The 22,273-nt window shown below is 39.2% G+C and overlaps 1 protein-coding gene across 4 annotated transcripts in view; it reads left to right on the forward strand.

Annotated features, from left to right (window-relative positions):
* fam120b (family with sequence similarity 120B) overlaps window positions 1-22,273 on the forward strand; it is a 318,887-nt gene that overhangs the window by 103,716 nt on the left and 192,898 nt on the right. For all 4 annotated transcript variants that reach the window (XM_051924265.1, XM_051924264.1, XM_051924263.1 and 1 more), the window contains 4 exons: window positions 3,559-3,739; window positions 13,201-13,302; window positions 17,353-17,525; window positions 18,125-18,217. In XM_051924265.1, coding sequence (XP_051780225.1) covers window positions 3,559-3,739; window positions 13,201-13,302; window positions 17,353-17,525; window positions 18,125-18,217 — 549 coding nt within the window. The remainder of the gene's footprint in view (window positions 1-3,558; window positions 3,740-13,200; window positions 13,303-17,352; window positions 17,526-18,124; window positions 18,218-22,273) is intronic.

The raw sequence follows: 22,273 nt of genomic DNA on the forward strand, positions 1-22,273 counted from the left end.
CAACGACTGAAGGCACAAACAGCAACAACAAAAAATTACCAGCCATCCACAACACAGACAACAATATCAGGGACATTGTTCAACGCAGTACCATACCTGCCTAGCTCGCAAAGACACCGGGAAATAACAGAGGCGATCACGTACCATATAGCCAAGGATATGTGTCCAATAACCACCGTGAGCAGTGAGGGGTTTAAAAAAATGATCGCAACACTTGATAAAAGATATAGCATTCCCTCACACAACCATTTTTCCAATGTTGCGCTGCCCTCGCTGTATGCGAAATGCCGAAAAGAAATAGAAAGAGAAATTCTCAGGTTCAGCCTTGAATATTTTGCTGCCACGACCGACTTATGGTCAAGCAGAACTGCGAAACCGTATTTGAGCTTGACAGTTCATTTTATTGACAGCGAGTTTGAGATGAAAAGCAAGCTTTTGCAAACTTCGTTTTTACCACAAGACCATACAGCGGAGTTTATTGCAGTGGGCCTCAAAGAAGCGATGTCCGCTTGGGGCTTGGTGGAAGAAAAACTTGTGTGCATCACAACGGACAACGCAGCTAATATGATTAGGGCAGCATCTGTGAATAACTGGCCAAGGCTACACTGCTTTGGTCACAGACTTCATTTACCAAAGGAATAATCGTCATTATTAATCGTGATAAAAATTTTGAGCAAAATAATCGTCGTGATCATTTTTTCTGTTATCGTGCAGCCCTAGTCTGAAGTATTTGTTTATGATTTGGTTTTGAATTGGAAGCCATTCTTTACCATGATACCTCTCTCACCATCTGACCACTCTGTCTTGGCAGCCATATTTAGACATTCTTGTGGCCTATTTCAAAACTCCTTTCAAAAGCCATGTGGTAGTAAGTTAAGCTAGCTAAGATTCACTGTTACTTGGATTGTAATGGTATGGTTTGCCAGCATTCACATTGTACTCTGCTTACTTAATATTTTTTAGCATATTATCAATAATACATGATTAAATGTGTAACTTAACTTTACTCTGTCTAATTACTTGAGGTTATTGATGTAGAAGGAAGGGGGAGGAGTACTAAAGTACTTGACCACAAAGTGGTAAGTGTATGGGATTTAGGACATTTTATTAAGGTCTGCACAATAAAGGACATTATACACTGCATCCGGAAAGTATTCACAGCGCATCACTTTTTCCACATTTTGTTATGTTACAGCCTTATTCCAAAATGGATTAAATTCATTTTTTTCCCCAGAATTCTACACACAACACCCCATAATGACAACGTGAAAAAAGTTTACTTGAGGTTTTTGCAAATTTATTAAAAATAAAAAAACTGAGAAATCACACGTACATAAGCATTCACAGCCTTTGCTCAACACTTTGTCGATGCACCTTTGGCAGCAATTACAGCCTCAAGTCTTTTTGAATATGATGCCACAAGCTTGGCACACCTATCCTTGGCCAGTTTCACCCATTCCTCTTTGCAGCACCTCTCAAGCTCCATCAGGTTGGATGGGAAGCGTCGGTGCACAGCCATTTTAAGATCTCTCCAGAGATGTTCAATCGGATTCAAGTCTGGGCTTTGGCTGGGCCACTCAAGGACATTCACAGAGTTGTCCTGAAGCCACTCCTTTAATATCTTGGCTGTGTGCTTAGGGTCATTGTCCTGCAGAAAGATGAACCGTCACCCCAGTCTGAGGTCAAGAGCGCTCTAGAGCAGGTTTTCATCCAGGATGTATCTGTACATTGCTGCAGTCATCTTTCCCTTTATCCTGACTAGTCTCCCAGTTCCTGTCGCTGAAAAACATCCCCACACAATGATGCTGCCACCACCATGCTTCACTGTAGGGATGGTGCCAGGTTTTCCTCAAATGTGATGCTTAGCATTCACACCAAAGAGTTCAATCTTTGTCTCATCAGACCAGAGAATTTAGTTTCTCATGGTCTGAGAGTCCTTCAGGTGCCTTTTGGCAAACTCCAGGCGGGCTGCCATGTGCCTTTTACTAAGGAGTGGCTTCTGTCTTGCCACTCTACCATACAGGCCTGATTGGTGGATTGCTGCAGATATGGTTGTCCTTCTGGAAGGTTCTCCTCTCTCCACAGAGGACCTCTGGAGCTCTGACAGAGTGGCCATCAGGTTCTTGGTCACCTCCCTGACTAAGGCCCTTCTCCCCTGCTCGCTCAGTTTAGATGGCATGCCAGCTCTAGGAAGAATCCTGGTGGTTTTCGAACTCCTTCCACTTACGGATGATGGAGGCCACTGTGCTCATTGGGATCTTCAAAGCAGCAGAAATTTTTCTGTAACCTTCCCCAGATTTGTGCCTCGAGACAATCCTGTCTCGGAGGTCTACAGACAATTCCTTTGACTTCATGCTTGGTTTCTGCTCTGACATAAACTGTCAACTGTAGGACCTTATATAGACAGGTGTGTGCCTTTCCAAATCATGTCCAAACAACTGAATTTACCACAGGTGGACTCCAATTAAGCTGCAGAAACATCTCAAGGATGATCAGGGGAAACAGGATGCACCTGAGCTCAGTTTTGAGCTTCATGGCAAAGGCTGTGAATACTTATGTACATGTGCTTTCTCAATTTTTTTATTTTTAATAAATTTGCAAAAATCTCAAGTAAACTTTTTTCACGCTGTCATTATGGGGTGTTGTGTGTAGAATTCTGAGGAAAAAAATGAATTTAATCCATTTTGGAATAAGGCTGTAACATAACAAAATGTGGAAAAAGTGATGCGCTGTGAATACTTTCCGGATGCACTGTAGGGTCACCATTGGACCCTGTATGACAAAACAGTCATAGTACCAGAAGATTTGTGTGTTGGTAATAAAAGATACCATTTCAACAGTAGAACCTGATACCAGCTGTAAAGCATGGTGTTAGGAATGTCATGATTTGGAGCTGTTTCGCTGAATTAGAACCCTGTCAGCAAACCATTGTAGAATCCACTATGAATTCTTCATAGTACTAGAGTGTGGTTGAGGATAATGTGACATCATCTGTTAAAATGACAGAAGCTCAGCTGAAAATGTACCTTGCAGCCTAACAATGATACTGAACATACATGTAAATCCACCAAGAAATGGCTGAAAAGAAATATAGCCCTTTGCCATTCCAGAACCCTCCAAAGCCCAGATCCTAATGCCATAGAGATACTGTGAGGAGATTTGAAATGGGTGGTGCATGCAAGACACCCCTCAGACATCACACATCAGAAAGAATTTTGCATTGAGGAGTAGTATAAATGTCTTTGCTGTCGATGTAAGAGATTGATAACTAGTTATAGTAAATGCCTGTTTTGAAGTTGTTTCTGCTAAAAGGGGCAATACCAGCTGCTACTTTTTCCATAAACAGAAATGGCATATCTATTTATTTTAAGGTCGTAACTTATAACCACTATAGTAGCTCTTATAGTCTTAAGTTAATGGGTGTGTTTTTTTTTTTTTGTTTTTTTTTAAATCTTCAATGGAGGAAACAAAACACTATTTTTGCAAAATTGCTATTTTTTCTGTTTTCATATTTTAAATATTTGTGTTTTACTTATTTTTATTTTATTTTTTTTTAAGATTGCAAGGGAGCAGCACATCAAAGCTGAGGGATTTATGGTTTACAATGTCTTGAGTGTTGGCGAGGTGGAATGCAGCAATACATTGGAAGATCCTAACGAAACAGAACTTCCTGGACAAGCATTTGTTTTCCGTGAGGCTAGACAGCGTATTTATACTCTACTATTGAGTGCACAGCACGGTAAGTAAATTGCACAAAAATATATTATTTATTGCGTGTTTTTGATTTTTGTTTTATGATTTTTGAATTCATAATGTTATGAATGAACAGAATGTGGAGTAACCTAAGATTTGACTATTTTTGACTAAATTGCATGCTCCAATCATACAAACATCAAATAATCTAATAAATGAGCAGCTTTTAAGATACAAGTATTCATAGGAAAACTAAATTCTGCATTGTACTTCATAACCAAAAGGTTGTAATTAAGTCCTCTTTGTGGAAGTAATAGATACTGGATTTCTGAAAATCTTTGTTTTTCATTATATAGTGAAAAGATGTAGTAATTAAAGTTTTTCAATCATAGTTTACAATCGATAAAGCAATTAAACTTAATACCAAATTAACCAACAATATAAAATATCACAGTGTTTAATCAGTTAGATACTCATAGAACAGATGGGTTTTCATTTGCTTCTTGAATACAGTGAGTAAGTTGGCAGTATAGATGGAGGAGGGTAGCTCGTTTCACCAACTAGGTACTACACAGGAGTCTGGATTGAGACTTGATATCACACAAAGGTGGCATCACCAGACACTGTTCACTGGCAGTCCTGATTAGGTGAGAAGGAGTATAGGGTTTCACCAGTGTGTCCATATACTCAGGTGGTAAGCCATTGACTATTCTGGTAAGCATCAGGGATCTGAACTTAATGCGTGCTCCTACAGGGAGCCAATGTAGCAACCTGAAGAAAAGAGTGACATGTACCCATCTCAGCTAGTTAAATACAAGATGGGCCACTGCATTATGGACCATTTGCAGCGGCTTGGTAGCACATGCGTGTACTCCTACCAGAAGCAAGTTGCAGTTGTCCAGATGTGACAAGACCAAAGCCTGAAGCAGAAGTTATGCTGCATACTGTGTCAGATTAGTTCTGGTCTTCCGGATGTTGTACAGTGTGAAACTTTCCTTATGCAAAGGGTTACTTGTTGTTTATATTGTATTTACATTTACTTATTTGGCTGACTTCTTTATCCAAGGTGACTTTTGATACAATTGGTTGCATTTCTTTTGGTTTTCCAATTGTAGCACAGGCAGATCAAGTGACTTGCTCATTGTCTCACAGTGTCAGTAGTGGGATTTGAACCAACAACCTCAGGGTTTGAAATCCAAAGCCTTAACCACTACACCACACTGCCTGCATTCGTTTTAGTTTGTGTCCTCCCATTTACTGTTGCTACCAGGATATGCAAAACCCACCTTTTCATAAGTCTTAGAACATTTGTTTTAGCTGTTCTTGCAACAGTTTCTCTGATTGTGTGCTCTGAATGCTTTCAGTAGTTGACTGGCTGGAGGGAGCAGAATCAATATACAGTAATCCCTTGCTATATCGCGCTTCAACTTTCGCAGCTTCTCTATCGCAAATTTTGTATATGTGAGCATAATTAAATATGTATCGCGGATTTTTCGCTGGTTCGTGGGTTTCAGTGGACAATGGGTCTTTTAATTTCTGGTATATACTTCCTCAGTTGGTTTTCCCAGTTGATTTCATACAAGGGACGCTATTGGTGGATGGCTGAGAAGCTACCCAATCAGGGCACGTATTAAATAAAACTCCTCAAATATATTGTGAACAGGGGGGCTGTTCGCACCCCTAGAGGATACGGACGCTCCTCAAACAACGCTGAAAACTACCTTCACATTGCTCCCTTCCTTGTGGCTGCTCTCTCTCTCTCTCTCTCTCTCTCTCTCTCTCTCTCTCTCTCTCTCTCTCTGGGGTTGGTCCCAAAAGAGTTCAGAAACCTCAAAATATGAAGAAGAAGAAAAGGATGATTTTGCTTCTGATTGATAACTGTGCTGCCCATAACTTGCTTCCACATTTAGAATGAATTGTGTTGAATTCCTCCCACCCAATTGCATGGCAGTGCTTCAGCCATTGGATTTGGGCATCATTTGCACCCTGAAAGTGTATTATCGTAAGTAAATGCTGAGAAACATTCTCGTCAGCCTAACTTGTATACAGGAGGAGATAAAAATTAACGTGAAAGAAGCTATTGAAATGATTGCAAACGCCTGGACGCAAGTTTAAAAAACCACTACAGTAATCCCTCCTGCATCGCGGGGGTTGCGTTCTAGACCCCCCCCGGCGAAATGTGAAAATCCGCGAAGTCGAAACCATATGTTTATATGGTTATTTTTATATTGTCATGCTTGGGTCACAGATTTGCACAGAAACACAGGAGGTTGTAGAGAGACAGGAACGTTATTCAAACACTGCAAACAAACATTTGTCTCTTTTTCAAAAGTTTAAACTGTGCTCCATGACAAGACAGAGATGACAGTTCAGTCTCACAATTAAAAGAATGCAAACATATCTTCCTCTTCAAAGGAGTGCGTGTCAGAGAGAGAGAGAAAAAAGCAAACAGTCAAAAATCAATGTATGCGAAGCACCGCCGGACAAAGTAGCTGCGAGGAAGGGAGCAAGCATTTTTCAGCATTTTTTAGAGGAGTGTCTGTATCCTCTAGGCCAGTATGCGAACAGCCCCTCTGCTCACACCCCCTCCATCAGAGAGAGAGAGAGAGGGGAAAGCAAACAATCAAAAATCAATACGTGCTGTTTGATCTTTTAAGTACGCGAAGCACCATGAAGCACCATGCGGGAAGCATATCGTTTGCAAAGCAGCCACGTGTAAGCCCAGCAAAGAAGGGAGCACTGTGAAGGTAATCTTTCAGCGTTTTTTGAGGAGCGGCCGTGTCCTCTAGGGGTGCGAACAGCCCCCGTGCTCACAATATATTTGAGGAGTTTTATTTAATACATAATACGCGCTGTGGTTGGGTAGCTTCTCAGCCATCTGCCAATAGTGTCCCTTGTATGAAATCAACTGGGCAAACCAACTGAGGAAGCATGTACCAGAAATTAAAAGACCCATTGTCCACATAAATCCGTGAACCAGCAAAAAATCCACGATATATATTTAAATATGCTTACATATAAAATCCGCGATAGAGTGAAGCCACGAAAGTCGAAGTGCGATATAGCGAGGGATTACTGTATACCGACAAATACAGAATATCATTACTATGAAATTTTCATTACCACGAAATAGTTTTTTGGTCCCTGGCACTTTGTTGTAATGGAATTTGACCTGTACAGTATATGAAAAATGCTTTACTTTAGAGCACAGTTTCAAGTAGCAAACTAATGCATACAGTGATTGTGAAGAATTAACTTTGGAATAAAAAATACCAAGCTTGGGGGAGTATCCTTTGAATCCTTATAATTACCAATGTAACAATAGGCTGCATGGCAATAACTCATGGGAAAATTAGAAATGATGGTTAAAGCTGTCTCACTTCCTGTTAAGACTATAAAATGACATCAAAAATTCAGAATCAATGTCTCCATGATAGGACAGTTAACTTTGTGAGCTGGAATGTTAAAGGCCCGAATAACGAATTAAAGAAGTATATTCTCTCACCTAACAGGTCTAAATGCTAAAATAGTATTTAGTATTAGTACAGTATTAAAAATAGTATTTTTACAGGAGACCCACTTACTAAGCATGGATCCGTTCTGGCTGCAAAAAGACTGGACTGGCCAAATGTTCCATTCCAGCTTTACAAAGAAAACTAGAGGTGTGGGAATTCTCATACATTTGTAGCATCAGATGTAGTATCTGATCCTGAAGGGAGATATGTGATTGTCATGGGCAAGTTATTTAACTGTAAAGTGATTTTGATAAATGTTTATTCACCCAATGTCGATGATCGGGAATTCATGCAAAATGTATTTGCATCCATTCCCAATGTGAACACTCATAAAATTTGTAATGGCTGGGCACTTTGTGTGTCTCCTGTCACGGGTGATGACATCTAACACTGCAAAGACAATTACACAGTTTTTAACTGACCACAACTTATCAGACCCCTGGAGGTTTTCTAAACACAAACTCAAGAACATATTCCTTCTACTCACCAATGCATCATTGCTACTCAAGAATTGATTATTTCTTTATAGATAATAATTTCTTGACTATGATTAAATCTTGCAAGTACAACGCTATTGTTATTTCTGACCATGCCCCTTTGATCTTGGAGCTAAAATCATTATGCCCCACATACTCATCTTGCAGATGGCATCTTAACCCACTTCTATTAGCAGACGAGAACTGTACAGAATTTATATCAAAACAAATCAGCTTCTTTCTAGAGAGAAATACATCCTCAGAGGTTACTGTAGGAATACACTGGGAAACTCTAAACACCTACTTAAGAGGACAGATTATTTCATATCTTTCCTGCAGAAATAAATTGGAAGCCAAGAAGGTATTGGAGATAACCAGCGAAATTAATAGAATAGATCAAGAGCATGCCAGGTGTCCACGCGAGGCTCTGCATTCAGAGCTCAACCTCTTAACAACTAAAGAAACTGATCAACTCATTTTTAAATCAAGACATCATTACTATGAACACAGAGAGAAAGCTAATAAGCTCTTCACTCAACAAATCCACAAGCAAGAAGTTTGCAACGCTATTGCAGCAATCGCCAACACAAACAGAGTGTCGCAGTAGAGGCTTTTGTCCACCTCTTGAACCCTCAGGTACCACTCCAAACACGATGTAAAAGTGCAATTCTTGTTTGTTGTACAATCACGTGCACAAAGCACCCTTCACTCCACACTACTCATATATTCAATATTCACAATAATAAACACCAATCCTCCTCTCCCAGACACTTCTCCACCCTACCTCCCAGCTCAACTCAGTGTCTGGGCTTTCCCACAGTCCTTTTATACACGGAGGTGTTCCTGTCCAACAGCCCACAGTTCCTTATTCCTTCCGGGTCAGGGTAAACAGTCCTTTTCCTCAACCCGGGAGCACGTCGTTTCTTCCTGTCACGTGATGATGACGTACCCCCGGGTTATAGGGCACATAAGAGCCCACGAGCCCCCCTACAGCGACGCCTGGTGGCCCCCAAGGTATCCAGCAGGGCTGCGTATAAAAACTTCATAGTCCATGAGGCCCTGCTGGAACTCTGGGGACATTCACGCTGTTGGGAGAGCTCCTCCTGGCGGCCTGGAGGTGAGAGCCGGAATCAAGCCGGCAATCCACCACAAGAAATAAAATCATTGACCATAAAAATTTAATACACACATTTAGAGACTATAAATCCTTATATTCTACTGAGGTTAAAGAAGACAACACACAATCTAATGCATTTCTGGATGCATTACATATGCCACAGATACTTAATGCAGAGAAATTGAATAAACCTCAGAATTACTCGATGCTATAAAGTCACTTAAGAGTGGGAAAGCAGCAGGCCCTGATGGCTACCCTGTTGATTTTTATTAGCATTGATTATGATTATCTTATTAGCAACATTTACAGAAGCTAGACACAATCAAATTCTACCTCAAACTTTTCACCAAGCATTAATCACCATCTTTCCTAAACAAAATAAAGACTTGTTAAAATGTGCATTATACAGACCAATTTCACTTCTGAATAATGATGTTAAGATATTCTCCAAAGTCCTAGCTAGAAGGATGGAGAAAGTGCTGCCTTTGGTAATATCACAAGATCAAACTGGATTTATTAAAGGCCAACACTTAGCTTCCTATCTTCGATGCCTGTTTAATGTATTATATTCACCAGCAAAGTCAAATACCCCAGAGATCATATTATCATTGGATGCAGAAAAAGCATTTGATATGATTGAATGGAACTACCTTTTCACTACATTAGAGAAATTTGGGTTTGGCCTGAACATTTGTGCATGGATCAAACTACTGTATACCAATCCAGAAGCTTCAGTTTGTAGTAACAACATTTGTTCAGACTACTTTCAACTAGAACGTGGTACCAGACAAGGAAACCCCTTGTCACCACTGCTATTTGCAATTGCCATTAAACCACTGGCAGTTCACTGTCGAAATGCTTCAGATAAAGGGGATTATCAGAGAAGGACTTGAACAGAACATTTCTCTATATGCAGATGATATGGTACTGTATAAATCAGACCCACCAATACTGTGCCTGCAGTCTTAACAGCACTTACAGAATTTCAAAAGATCTCTGGTCTCAGAATTAATTTGAATAAAAGTGTGCTCCTTCCAGTGAATTCTTAAGCTTACAATATTAGATTGGACACCTTCCCTTTTATCATTGCAGATCAGTTTGAATACCTAGGGGTAAATATTACAAGTAAACCTAAAGCTCTTTATCAACAAAATGTTGCCGTCTGTATGGAAAAAATTAAGCAAGACTTGCATTGATAGTCAATCCTTCATCTCACTCTAGGTGGAAGAATTAACGTTAAGATGAATATCCTTCCTAAGCTGCTTTTTATTTCAAAACATTCCAATATACATCAATAAATCTTTTTTTAAGCAATTAGATTCAACCATAACCTCATTTATTTGAAACTTAAAACATTCACGTATTCAAAGAGCGACCCTACAAAGACCTAAGGCATAAGGTGGCATGGCTCTACACAACTTTCAGTTTTATTACTAGGCAGCAAACATGCAAGCTATAAAAACCTGGACACAAATAGATGAACATATACAGGCTTGGTGCGCAATAGAAATAAAATCCTGCAGTACTTCTTTATATTCCCTGCTTTGTGCACCTATTAATGTAAGTTATCACTGATATACAGTGGAACCTCGAGATACGATCACCTCTGTATACGAGAAATTCAAAATACGAGGAAAGTATGAGCGAAAAATTCAGATCTAAATACGAGCATTGGCTCGCGTAACGAGCCACGAGCCAGGCTGTGGGTATAGCTCGCGGCTTAGCAAGGGGGCGTGGTAGCAGTTGCGAGCCGCGATCTGCGGTGTCTGCGTTTCTCACTTAAGTGCACAGGTGGGAAACTGCCCACATCCATGATTGTTCCTGTGGCTGATGGGCTGCAGCTGCCATGTCCTCCCCGCATATATAGAGAAGCGCAAGCCGGTTAAGGGGGAGAAAAAGTAAAAGGAGAGAGAGAGAGAGAGAGAGAGGGGGGGGAGAGGGCGGGCAGGCAGTTGTGCTTGCGTGCGGGTGAGTGAGTGCAGGCTCGCGTGTAGCTGAACAGGCCAGCCAAACAGCTGAAGCAGGACGGTGTAGAGAAGGTCAGCTGCATTAAGAGTGTCTCGCCTGTTGCAGAGCCCGCAGGTGAGACGCTAACAGAGAAGAAGCACCGGGGATTGTCATCTGTTTTTTAAAGACGGCATCCTTTTGACGTTTTAACCTCGTGTTAAAGGATTGTTATTCTTGTGTATTTTAAACCTCCACTTCACAACTGTTTTAAGGATTATTTATTTAAAGATTTATTGAATGCTCTACTGCACTTTGGACACCTGTTTTGATTCTTTTAATAATCAGTTATATTATTTACCAGTGTTATTTATTAAAGGTAGACTACAGTATATATAATTTATCAGTGTTATTTGTTAGGAAAATTGATTTTTATGTTAATATATTTGGGGTGCAGAACGGATTAACTGGATTTCCATTATTTTCAATGGGGAAGTTTGTTCTAGATACAAGAAATTCGCTATACAAGCTCAGTTCTGGAACGAATTAAACTCGTATCTAGAGGTTCCACTGTACTAACAACCCAATTGTGCTTCACTCACTCAGAATATGGAACCAATGTAGAAAGCATTTTAAGATGGAGAATCTTTTATATGTGGCACCTCTGCGTGAGAACCACCTTTTTCAACCCTCACAAACATATGCAGTTTTTAATATCTGGAAAACATTTGGGATTAAATTACTTAGAGATCTTTATATCTTTGTATCCTATGAACAATTACGTTCCAAATTTAACTTTCCAGCAACACATTTCTTTCACTATCTTCAAATTAGAAACTTTGTTAAACAGAACCAGCCCGATTTTCCTCATCTCCCACCTTCCTTTATACTGGAAAAATATTGCTCAGTTTCGAGGACACAGACAGCATTTCTGCAATAAATAAAATTATTTTACTGTCCCTCCCTTTCAAAGATCCAAGAGGACAATGGGAAAAGGATCTCTCACTCAACATATCAGAAAAGGAGTGGAATGTAGCAATGCAGAGAATTCATTCGAGCTCCATGTGCGCAAAGCATACAATTTATTCAACACAAAATTATATATCGAGCACATCTGTCTCGCTTCAAACTGTCCAAAATGTTTCCATGGCAAGATTTTCCAACCTGGGAAAGTTGGAATCAAGTTCCATCCTCACTGGGTCACATGTTTTGGGCCTGTACCAAATCAACATCATTCTGGACAAAAATTTTTAAGTCCCTTTCAGACAGCCTTGGTGTCACAATCCCTACTAACCCACTAACAGCTGTGTTTGGTGTTCTTCCACATGGGCTTAAAGTGGAGAAGGACAAACAAACTGTGATTGCCTTTACTACACTATTGACACGCAGACTTACTTTGCTAAACTGGAAGAATCCTAACTCTCCTCTTTTGAGGTCAGTGGGTAACTGATGGTTTATATTATTTGAAATTGGAAAAAAAATAAAATTCTCACTTAGAGGATCTGTGCAGAACTTTTTTCAAAACCTGGCAGGATCTAATCAATAACATTTTAGAATAAGCCCTTAAAGCAATGAGGAAGCAGATTCTCTTCCCATTTCTTTTTCTTCTCCATTTATCTTTATCCACCTATTAAACTCATCAATTTATTTATTTTTACTAGCTTTAAGTTTTACTCAGTTGGCCATGCTCTCTTTGTCAGGGGTGGGGGTTGATTTGTTTTCAATGCTATTTTTTGTAAAAATTAATCTATTTGTATGAAATGATTACAATAAAATAAAAAAAAAAACAAAAAACAAAACAAACTTATCCATTAACCTTTCTCAATCTTTCTGACTAAGCTAAAGAAGGTTTTGTTTCACTTATTTTTGCATTTGAGCTAATAATTTTGTACATATTTTCTTTGTTGACCATCATGGATTTGTCTGAATGTTTTACAGAAAGTGCTGATTATAAATCCTTTTTTAAGAAAATTAAGAATGTTTTTACTAAGCAATGAAGTAATTGTAAAAATATTTAACTTTCAAGCTGCACTATATTGCAGTCTGTTTTTGTGTTAAGTGTTTCACTGTGTTTTACTGTATTTGTAACTTTGTACAACAAATTTATGGGGAGAGCACTATCCATTTATCAGTCCATTATCTACACTAGTTCAGTTATTTGAAGGCCAGAGAATGGGAAGTGCGCTATGCCAAAAAAGTGAAGAAATAATGCATACTCATTGATTTCTTTAGGTCAATGAGAAGTTAAGTGATATGATCTTATAATATTTGACTTTGTTACTGAAACGGTTTCCTTTGCTGTAATTGCTTTCAGCTAATTGAGATACATAAGTGTACTTTTTGCCTCTGCTACAGTAGTCTCAAAAATATATAGATGCAGATTACAATGGATGAAAGTAATACAATTATTGAAATGTTGTTGTTTTTTTTTTTTTTTTTCTTTTCTTTCTTTCAGACAGCAGTAAGTCAATATCAGAGGTGAAGGAGTGGTTCGTTTACCCAGGAAATGCACTTCAAATGCCAGAAATGGTTAACATCATACCACTTAATCTTCCAGGTATAAATTTAAACTTATGCCAGAAATACTGACACATGTAAAAACTTCATTGTTTTCCCAGAATTATTTGTATAATTTTACCATTTTAAAATTTGCTGACTAGATTATACCGAAGATTCTACATTACTTAAAATTATATTACTCTCGTACTTGTTTTCTACAGGACCTTTTATGATAGATGAGTTAATATCTTAGTAGTTTTTGCTTTTTGTAATTAGACTGATTGACTATAGATTATAAATTGCTTGTCTACAGAAACAATAAACTGTATACAGAACCAGGTATGAGAGGTTTCGATTTGCCTTTTGCTAATGATCAGTGACACACTGGTGTTTTCCTCTCATTTCCAGACACCAGTTACTAACTTGTCTTGCTTAAATATATTTACACATTACAGTTTCTTTGTATTACTGCTGTTAGGAGCCCTAAGAGCAAAATTCCATGTTTAAATGTCTATAAATACACACATATAAGTGGTTTACATATATATATATATATATATATATATATATATATATATATATATATATATATATATATGTATGTTTGGAGAAAGGAAAACACTGCATTCCAGCATAAGAACCTTATCCCATCTGTGAAACATGGTGGCGGTAGTATCATGGTTTGGGCCTGTTTTGCTGCATCTGGGCCAGGACAGCTTGCCTTCCTTGATGGAACAATGAATTCTGAATTATATTTGAGAATTCTAAAGGAAAATGTCAGGACATCTGTCCATGAACTGAATTCAAGAGAAGGTGGGTCATGCAGCAAGACAACGACCCTAAGCACACAAGTCGTTCTACCAAAGAATGGTTACAGAAGAATAAAATTAATGCTTTGGAATGGCCAAGTCAAAGTCCTGACCTTAATCCAATCGAAATGTTGTGGAAGAACCTGAAGCGAGCAGTTAATGTGAGGAAACCCACCAACATCCCAGAGTTGAAGCTGTTTTGTACGGAGGAATGGGCTAAAATTCCTCCAAGCCGGTGTGCAGGACTGATCAACAGTTACCAGAAACGTTTAGTTGCAGTTATTGCTGCAAAAGGGGGGGTCACACCAGATACTGAAAGCAAAGGTTCACTTACTTTTGCCATTCTCAAATATGTAATATTCGATCATTTTCCTTAATAAATAAATGACCAAGTATAATATTTTTGTCTCATTTGTTTAACTGGGTTCTCTTTATCTACTTTTAGGACTTGAGTGAAAATCCGATGGTGTTTTAGGTCATATTTATGCAGAAATATAGAAAACTCTAAAGGGTTCACAAACTTTCAAGCACAACTGTAGCTATTGGAATTATCTTTGCCTAGCTGGATGAAAATGATGTTTAGTGTCCATTCTTTGATTTATTGTCCATTGTTTGTGTAATTACAGAGGTGGGTTGGCAGGATAAGTGACAGCTGGAATCAACAAACAGAACTTTGGTGTTTTAAAGTAAATTAATTTGTGTGTTACTGATATATTAATGTAGTTAAGTAGTAATGATATAATAGACAAACACTGTAGTTGCAGTAGAATACTATATGTTATTTATATTTAAATAATAAAATATTTTTTTTGCTATACTTGCAGGTTTATATATAGATTTAACTTTTATTTTATTAACAGATATCAAAGTATTTTACCAGGAATGTTACACATTATATTAGATGAGAGACGAGGCTCTTTTGAAAAGTAAAGTTTCAAAGATAAAGTTCAAAATAAGACTGCATTCTAAGAAAAAAAGATAGGCAGAATGTTTTTTGGTTAGAAAATCAGATTTTTATTTTGTGATTAAAAAGAGAGTTTAAAGGATGCCTAGGATAAATGTATCTTTTACTGGACGAATTATTATAAACCATTTTTGACAATGTTTCCTTGCTGGATGTCATTGTTTATTATCGGAGTGCTCTCCTGCTGAAATCCATTTGTCAAAGAGAAGTCTTCAGTCACAGGCAGAAATCTTGCCAGTATTCTTACAGTATATTACCAGAGATTCTTGTTCTGATGGTATACTTGCTGTCTTTCTATGCCTTAACTGCTGTTTTTCTTTTTTTCCTCTGAAGGCTTTAGTTCAGTATTCAATTCTAATGGAATGTAGTTTTGTTTGTTCAATAGGCTACAATATAAAATATTTTTTTTCATAGAAATCTTTTGCCTCTTCAACACAGAGTTTTTTCATTATGAATGTATTACCAAATCATTCAACATGGGGTTAGATGTAACATGACATTCAGTAATATGCTAGAAAGTTAAGAGAAAGCAAGAAAAACAATTTATTTTCCTGGTACATGAGATAGCTGTCTGGAAACCCAAAAAGCATTTAGTAAGATACTTCACGAGCGGATACAAGAGGTAAAGTTTCATGACACAGTGTACAAATGGATTAATAATTATTTTAAATACAGTAAACCTTTTCCAATTTGATAATTTTAAACATGAGTCGGCTTTTCTTTTTAATTTATATATGTCTAAATAAAACCTTACTGATTTACAGGTGGTGCAGATACCCGATTACAAAATTATTTTTGATTGATCAATCTGAGAAGGCCCAGGCATATACTTTAAGCCAAAGTGCAAAAGGCATGGAGTTGCTGTTTCATTTTGGAGTGGTTTTTTGAAGCAATCCTTGTTTCATACCTGGTTCAGCTGTAGGTTTTGGTGGATTGTTAGAAAATTACCCACTGGAATAGCAATCTTTTTGGACATTCCATAACTGACTAACTGTTGCAGCTAGGGGGAGAGAGTAAAGTGTGTGTTTGTGTGTGTTTGTATGTGTGTTTGTGCCTGCTAGATGGACTAGTCCTTTTTAAACCATGGACTCCCTGTGTAGGCCATGTAAAACTCTAGTACTAGTTTCCACATGTTATATGTAAATTCTATTTCTGTTGGGCTGCAAAGTTTGTACTTGCTGGTTTTTTTTTTTGGCTATAACACAGCAACTGTAGAACACCCTCCTGTTTTAAATAAGTTAATCCATATTTTTTCAAGCAGTATTAAACTTCTTAAAAGATTTATGCTGTTATACTTTATATGGTAGGTGCTATTATAATTCATGTCATTCCTCTGTATTGTCTTACTGTGATCTTATATTTTCTTATTTGATGCATGGACATAGTATATAATGCATCTCCAGTAAACAATTTGTAGGTCAATAGATTACATTATTAGCTGAGATAACTTTAATTGATACCTATAGATGGATTTTCTAGAATGCCACAAATGTTGAAAATAGAATCCCCCCCCCTTTTTTATTGATATGACCTATTTCCTGAAGAATAGTTTTTAACTTGGCTTCAGCTCTTGTTTTCAGTTCTTGTCTTTTCATGTAATCCTGAATGCATATTGGGGTAATCTTTATATGCTAACAGTGAATATCAGTTGTACTCATCCTTATGTACTTAATTTATGTTGTACATTAAACTAGCACTTACTGAACAATTTTTAGCATTTACTGATATTTTTAGTATTTCTTTAGTTTTCTGTAATTTGTATTCACACAGCTACTCTAAATTGGCCTAGTATAACTGAGTTTGGGTATATGCACAAGTGTGTTTTGTATTAATTTCTGCTGACGGAAGACTTGATTCCCTGGAGCCCTGCAGTGAACAAATAAGGTGTTTAGCATTATGTGCCAGGCCTTCTTGAAAAGAATGGTTTGAAGCATTTTTATGTTTGCAAAGCACTCACTATTATGTTAAAGTGGGTCTGTATCAAAGGAGTGAAATAAATACCATATTAAAGGAATGACATTTTATTGGAGTGACCTCATGATATCGCCTCCCCTACCACACACAACTGAAAGTACACTCGCCAAAAAAATCGTTGTCACCTCACCTACCCCTTGGATGGTTGTGACTGCTTTGAAATTTATATCTGAGGTTTCACTCCTTTGTCACTCCTTTGAATAGGACCGGTTAAAGTATATAGCCAGCATTTGCAATGGCTATATTGATTTCATTTGCCCTTTAAATATAATCTTATAATCTTTCCAAGATTTCTCTGATTATCAGTGTTATGCAGTAAATTCTGTTTTTTTTTTCTATTTGTAACTTTGCACTTTTTCAGAAGGACTTCCTGATCTGAAAAAATTATGGGTTTCTGAAGAACCAGCAATGAAAAATCTCCGCTTCACCACCTTCCTGGCATTGTTTGATTTGCATGAATTTGTAGAAGAAATCTCTGTCTTGGAACCTCCTGTAATAGGCATCTGTTGTCTGCTCATATACATTTCTCGGCAGGTATGTTAGAAAGATTTATACCGTATAATTTTTTAGTTTTGTGTTAGTGCTAATTTTAGGTATAAACTTGTCATGTTTAATTTATTTTAATTTAAATTTTACTTTTATTACTGACTAGAAGAAACATCTTTTGAAAATAGAATAACAGAGTCACACAGTTGATAAGGAGTTTACAGGCAAGAGTGCAAGAGAAAGGCAGAAAAACTTGGTGGTTTAAGGGGAAGCATGTATTAGTAGCAACAGAAGTGTTTCATATTCCTCTAATATGGCTGACAGCAGGTGTATAAACAGACCTTCAGTTAAAAGAAAAAGGCACGAGAAAGAGATAATTGATCTACTTGCTAAGAGATGGCAATACATGAATCTGTATTGGGAGGATGGGGACTAATTTGCAATTTCAAGGTAATGTGAGGTTTAGGAGTGCAGGGAGACTAGGTGTTGCTAAAGGGAGTTTTCCTCCTCTGACTGTAAGTCATTTTCTTAAGTAAAACTTTTTTTTTTCTCCGATATCAAAGAGCAGATTATTGTAATTATCTGTACTAACATTCCTAGATACACATGTTTCTTAATTAAAATATTTTCATCTTTTCCATTTCTAGGTGGATAGCCTTAGCATTGAAGACATAGATGCATATTTGTCCCAGGCCATTTGTGTCCGCAACAAACCACTAAGTCATTTTTCATTTACCGAGGTATACATTTTAGTGATTTTCCTGTAATTTAAACTTTGTGTTAAATGTAAAGTAATTTTATGTGTTACAATACATAAAGCATTGCATGCATGAGTACATACTAATTAATGCAAAAAATATCAAATTAACTAATCAAATTTAGTTTGAGTGGCCTATTATTAGGTGACTTCATAATCTGCTTAAGTACTTTTTTGCAGCATGGCATGTAGACATGCAATGCTATACCTGTTCCGATCTACTTGGACATTGAATTCCATTACCTATATAGAGAGCATGAAATCAGAATATTTTATATGAAGTAATCACTCAGATTAACTGAGTTTCAGAACGCATTACGAACAATATTATTGTCTTCCAAATTCTAAAGACGTTTTAGAGAGTTTATCATGAAGTAAATTTTAATTATTCTTTATTTAAAGCAGCAAAATATTGTCAGATAACACCTAGAGTTATTTGAGATTGAGTGTTTATTATGATTCCAAATCTGTTTAATAAAAAGGTGAAAGCTATTGTTCCAATGGGATCCAAGTGTGAAACCATCACAAAACTCATGGCACAAATACATTGTAAATAATCTGAGTAAAGTGAAATGTATGCAATGTGCATTTTTATGTTTAGTTACAGTAAATCATGCAGGTAAATTTGAGAGATACTTATATCTTCTTTAGAATTAGACAGTTTTCATGCTGTATATTGAGTGAAAGTTATGAAGATGGGGCAGGTGTCTTTTAACAAATTCTATAACTTGAATGTGAATATAAAATGTGCTTATGAAATGTAATACATGGGACACGATCAATTGCAAATGTATGGTCAATATAAAATTTTTTCCAAGCAAATTCTCTGTTCTAAAAACTGTGTAGTACAGGAATGATGGAAATATGATTGTTATTCAATTTTCTTGAGTGATCACATTAAATGCATTAATTTGTTGTTAGATGGGCAGATACATACATAGATTGATGGTTAGTGAAGAGGTTTCCCTCTATCTATGTAAAGCACTTCATGATGGTAAGAAAAGCACTGTAAATGAATAATGAATTATTGTAGATTGATCGCTCATATGCACACTGCTTTTCAGTATGAGGGAACTGGAAAGCTTGTAGTTATCAAGAACAAAAAGAATAGAGCCAAGTATAGACACAGCAATGAGGAGAACCTGTTTCAGTCATCCAGAGACAAGCATTAATGTGAAGACTTATTTTCTAGTAGCATAATGACCCACATTACACAACAGAAACTAAATAATGGTTTAAAAAAAATTAGTATTCTGAAATAGCTGTAATCCCAAGAATCACTGTCGCCATGTAGATTCTTGGGATCTGAGTTCTATCAGCTCGATATTAGACTAGTGACATTACCAGTCTGCTTTTTCCTGGATCTTCATATGAATGTGGCTGCTTTTTGTCATACTACAGTGTTTTCAAAGCTCTCGCATGAATGATGGTTTAGTGCACGTTTAAAATATCCCACTGTTAAAAGTTTGTGACTATACATATTGGGTTATGAAGAGAGAACATTAGTATAAATTCCTTATCATTAAATTAAAGCGTATATGTGTTAGCCAGGATTAATTTAGTTTATTTTCTCACTACTGTAATATATTGCCTTTCAGAAGCTTAAACTATTTCAGAAGCCAAAAAGGGATTCATTATGAATCATTATTCCTACTTTTCATGTCTTAGTACCACAGTTAAAGTAAAATACCTGTCTAAAGCATTCTCTTTCCGTTAAACCTCTTGATATCCATCCATCCATTGTCTCCCGCTTATCCGAGGTCGGGTCGCGGGGGGCAGCAGCTTGAGCAGAGATGCCCAGACTTCCCTCTCCCCGGCCACTTCTTCTAGCTCTTCCGGGAGAATCCCAAGGCGTTCCCAGGCCAGTCGAGAGACATAGTCCCTCCAGCGTGTCCTGGGGCTTCCCCGGGGCCTCCTCCCGGTTAGACGTGCCCGGAACACCTCACCAGGGAGGCGTCCAGGAGACATCCTGATCAGATGCCCGAGCCACCTCATCTGACTCCTCTCGATGTGGAGGAGCAGCGGCTCTACTCTGAGCCCCTCCCGGATGACTGAGCTTCTCACCCTATCTTTAAGGGAAAGCCCAGACACCCTGCGGAGGAAACTCATTTCAGCCGCTTGTATTCGCGATCTCATTCTTTCGGTCACTACCCATAGTTCATGACCATAGGTGAGGGTAGGAACATAGATCGACTGGTAAATTGAGAGCTTCGCCTTGCGGCTCAGCTCCTTTTTCACCACGACAGACCGATGCAGCGCCCGCATTACTGCGGATGCCGCACCGATCCGCCTGTCGATCTCGCGCTCCATTCTTCCCTCACTCGTGAACAAGACCCCGAGATACTTGAACTCCTCCACTTGGGGCAGGATCTCGCTACCAACCCTGAGAGGGCACTCCACCCTTTTCCGGCTGAGGACCATGGTCTCGGATTTGGAGGTGCTGATTCTCATCCCAGCCATTTCACATTCGGCTGCGAACCGATCCAGAGAGAGCTGAAGATCACGGCCTGATGAAGCAAACAGGACAACATCATCTGCAAAAAGCAGTGACCCAATCCTGAGCCCACCAAACCGGACCCCCTCAACGCCCTGGCTGCACCTAGAAATTCTGTCCATAAAAGTTATGAACAGAATCGGTGACAAAGGGCAGCCCTGGCGGAGTCCAACTCTCACTGGAAACGGGTTCGACTTACTGCCGGCAATGCGGACCAAGCTCTGGCACCGATCGTACAGGGACCGAACAGCCCTTATCAGGGGGGCCGGTACCCCATACTCTCGGAGTACCCCCCACAGGATTCCCCGAGGGACACGGTCGAATGCCTTTTCCAAGTCCACAAAACACATGTAGACTGGTTGGGCAAACTCCCATGCACCCTCCAGGACCCTGCTAAGGGTATAGAGCTGGTCCACTGTTCTGCGACCAGGACGAAAACCACACTGTTCCTCCTGAATCCGAGGCTCGACTATCCGACGGACCCTCCTCTCCAGGATCCCTGAATAGACTTTTCCAGGGAGGCTGAGGAGTGTGATCCCTCTGTAGTTGGAACACACCCTCTGATCCCCCTTCTTCAAGAGGGGGACCACCTCCCCGGTCTGCCAATCCAGAGGCACTGTCCCTAATGTCCATGCGATGTTGTAGATGCGTGTCAACCAAGACAGTCCTACAACATCCAGAGCCTTGAGGAACTCCGGGCGTATCTCATCCACCCCCGGGGCCCTGCCATCAAGGAGTTTTTTGACCACCTCGGTGACCTCAGTCCCAGAGATGGGGGAGCCCACCTCTGAGTCCTCAGGCTCTGCTTCCTCATTGGAAGGCATGTTAATGGGATTGAGGAGGTCTTCGAAGTACTCCCCCCACCGACCCACAACGTCCCGAGTCGAGGTCAGCAGCGCACCATCTCCACCATATACAGTGTTGACAATGCACTGCTTCCCCTTCCTGAGACTCCGGATGGTGGACCAGAATCTCCTTGAAGCCATCCGAAAGTCGTTCTCCATGGCCTCCCCAAACTCCTCCCATGCCCGAGTTTTTGCCTCAGCAACCACCAAAGCCGCATTCCGCTTGGCCTGCCGGTACCTATCAACTGCCTCCAGGGTCCCACAGGACATGTCACCTCTCTGAAGGGGAAGGAGCCTGAGCTAGTGCGCGAAGTTGAGAGGTTCCGGCTAGATATAGTTCGACTCACCTCGACGCACAGCTTGGACTCTGGAACCAATCTCCTTGAGAGGGGCTGGACTCTGTACCACTCTGGAGTTGCCCCCGGTGAGAGGCGCCGAGTGGGTGTGGGTATACTTATTGCCCCCCGACTTGGAGTCTGTACATTGAGTCAATGCTCACGTGGGCAATGACAATGAGACCTGGAAGGGCGTGATTGGGAGGAATGGCCCCCCCGATCTGAACCCGAGCGGTGTTTTGTTATTGGACTTCTGTGCTCGTCACGGATTGTCCATAACGAACACCATGTTCAAGCATAGGGGTGTTCATATGTGCACTTGGCACCAGGACACCCTAGGCCTCAGTTCGATGATCGACTTTGTG

This window comes from Erpetoichthys calabaricus, chromosome 3 (assembly GCF_900747795.2).
Source record: "Erpetoichthys calabaricus chromosome 3, fErpCal1.3, whole genome shotgun sequence".
Taxonomy (NCBI): Eukaryota; Metazoa; Chordata; class Cladistia; order Polypteriformes; family Polypteridae; genus Erpetoichthys; species Erpetoichthys calabaricus.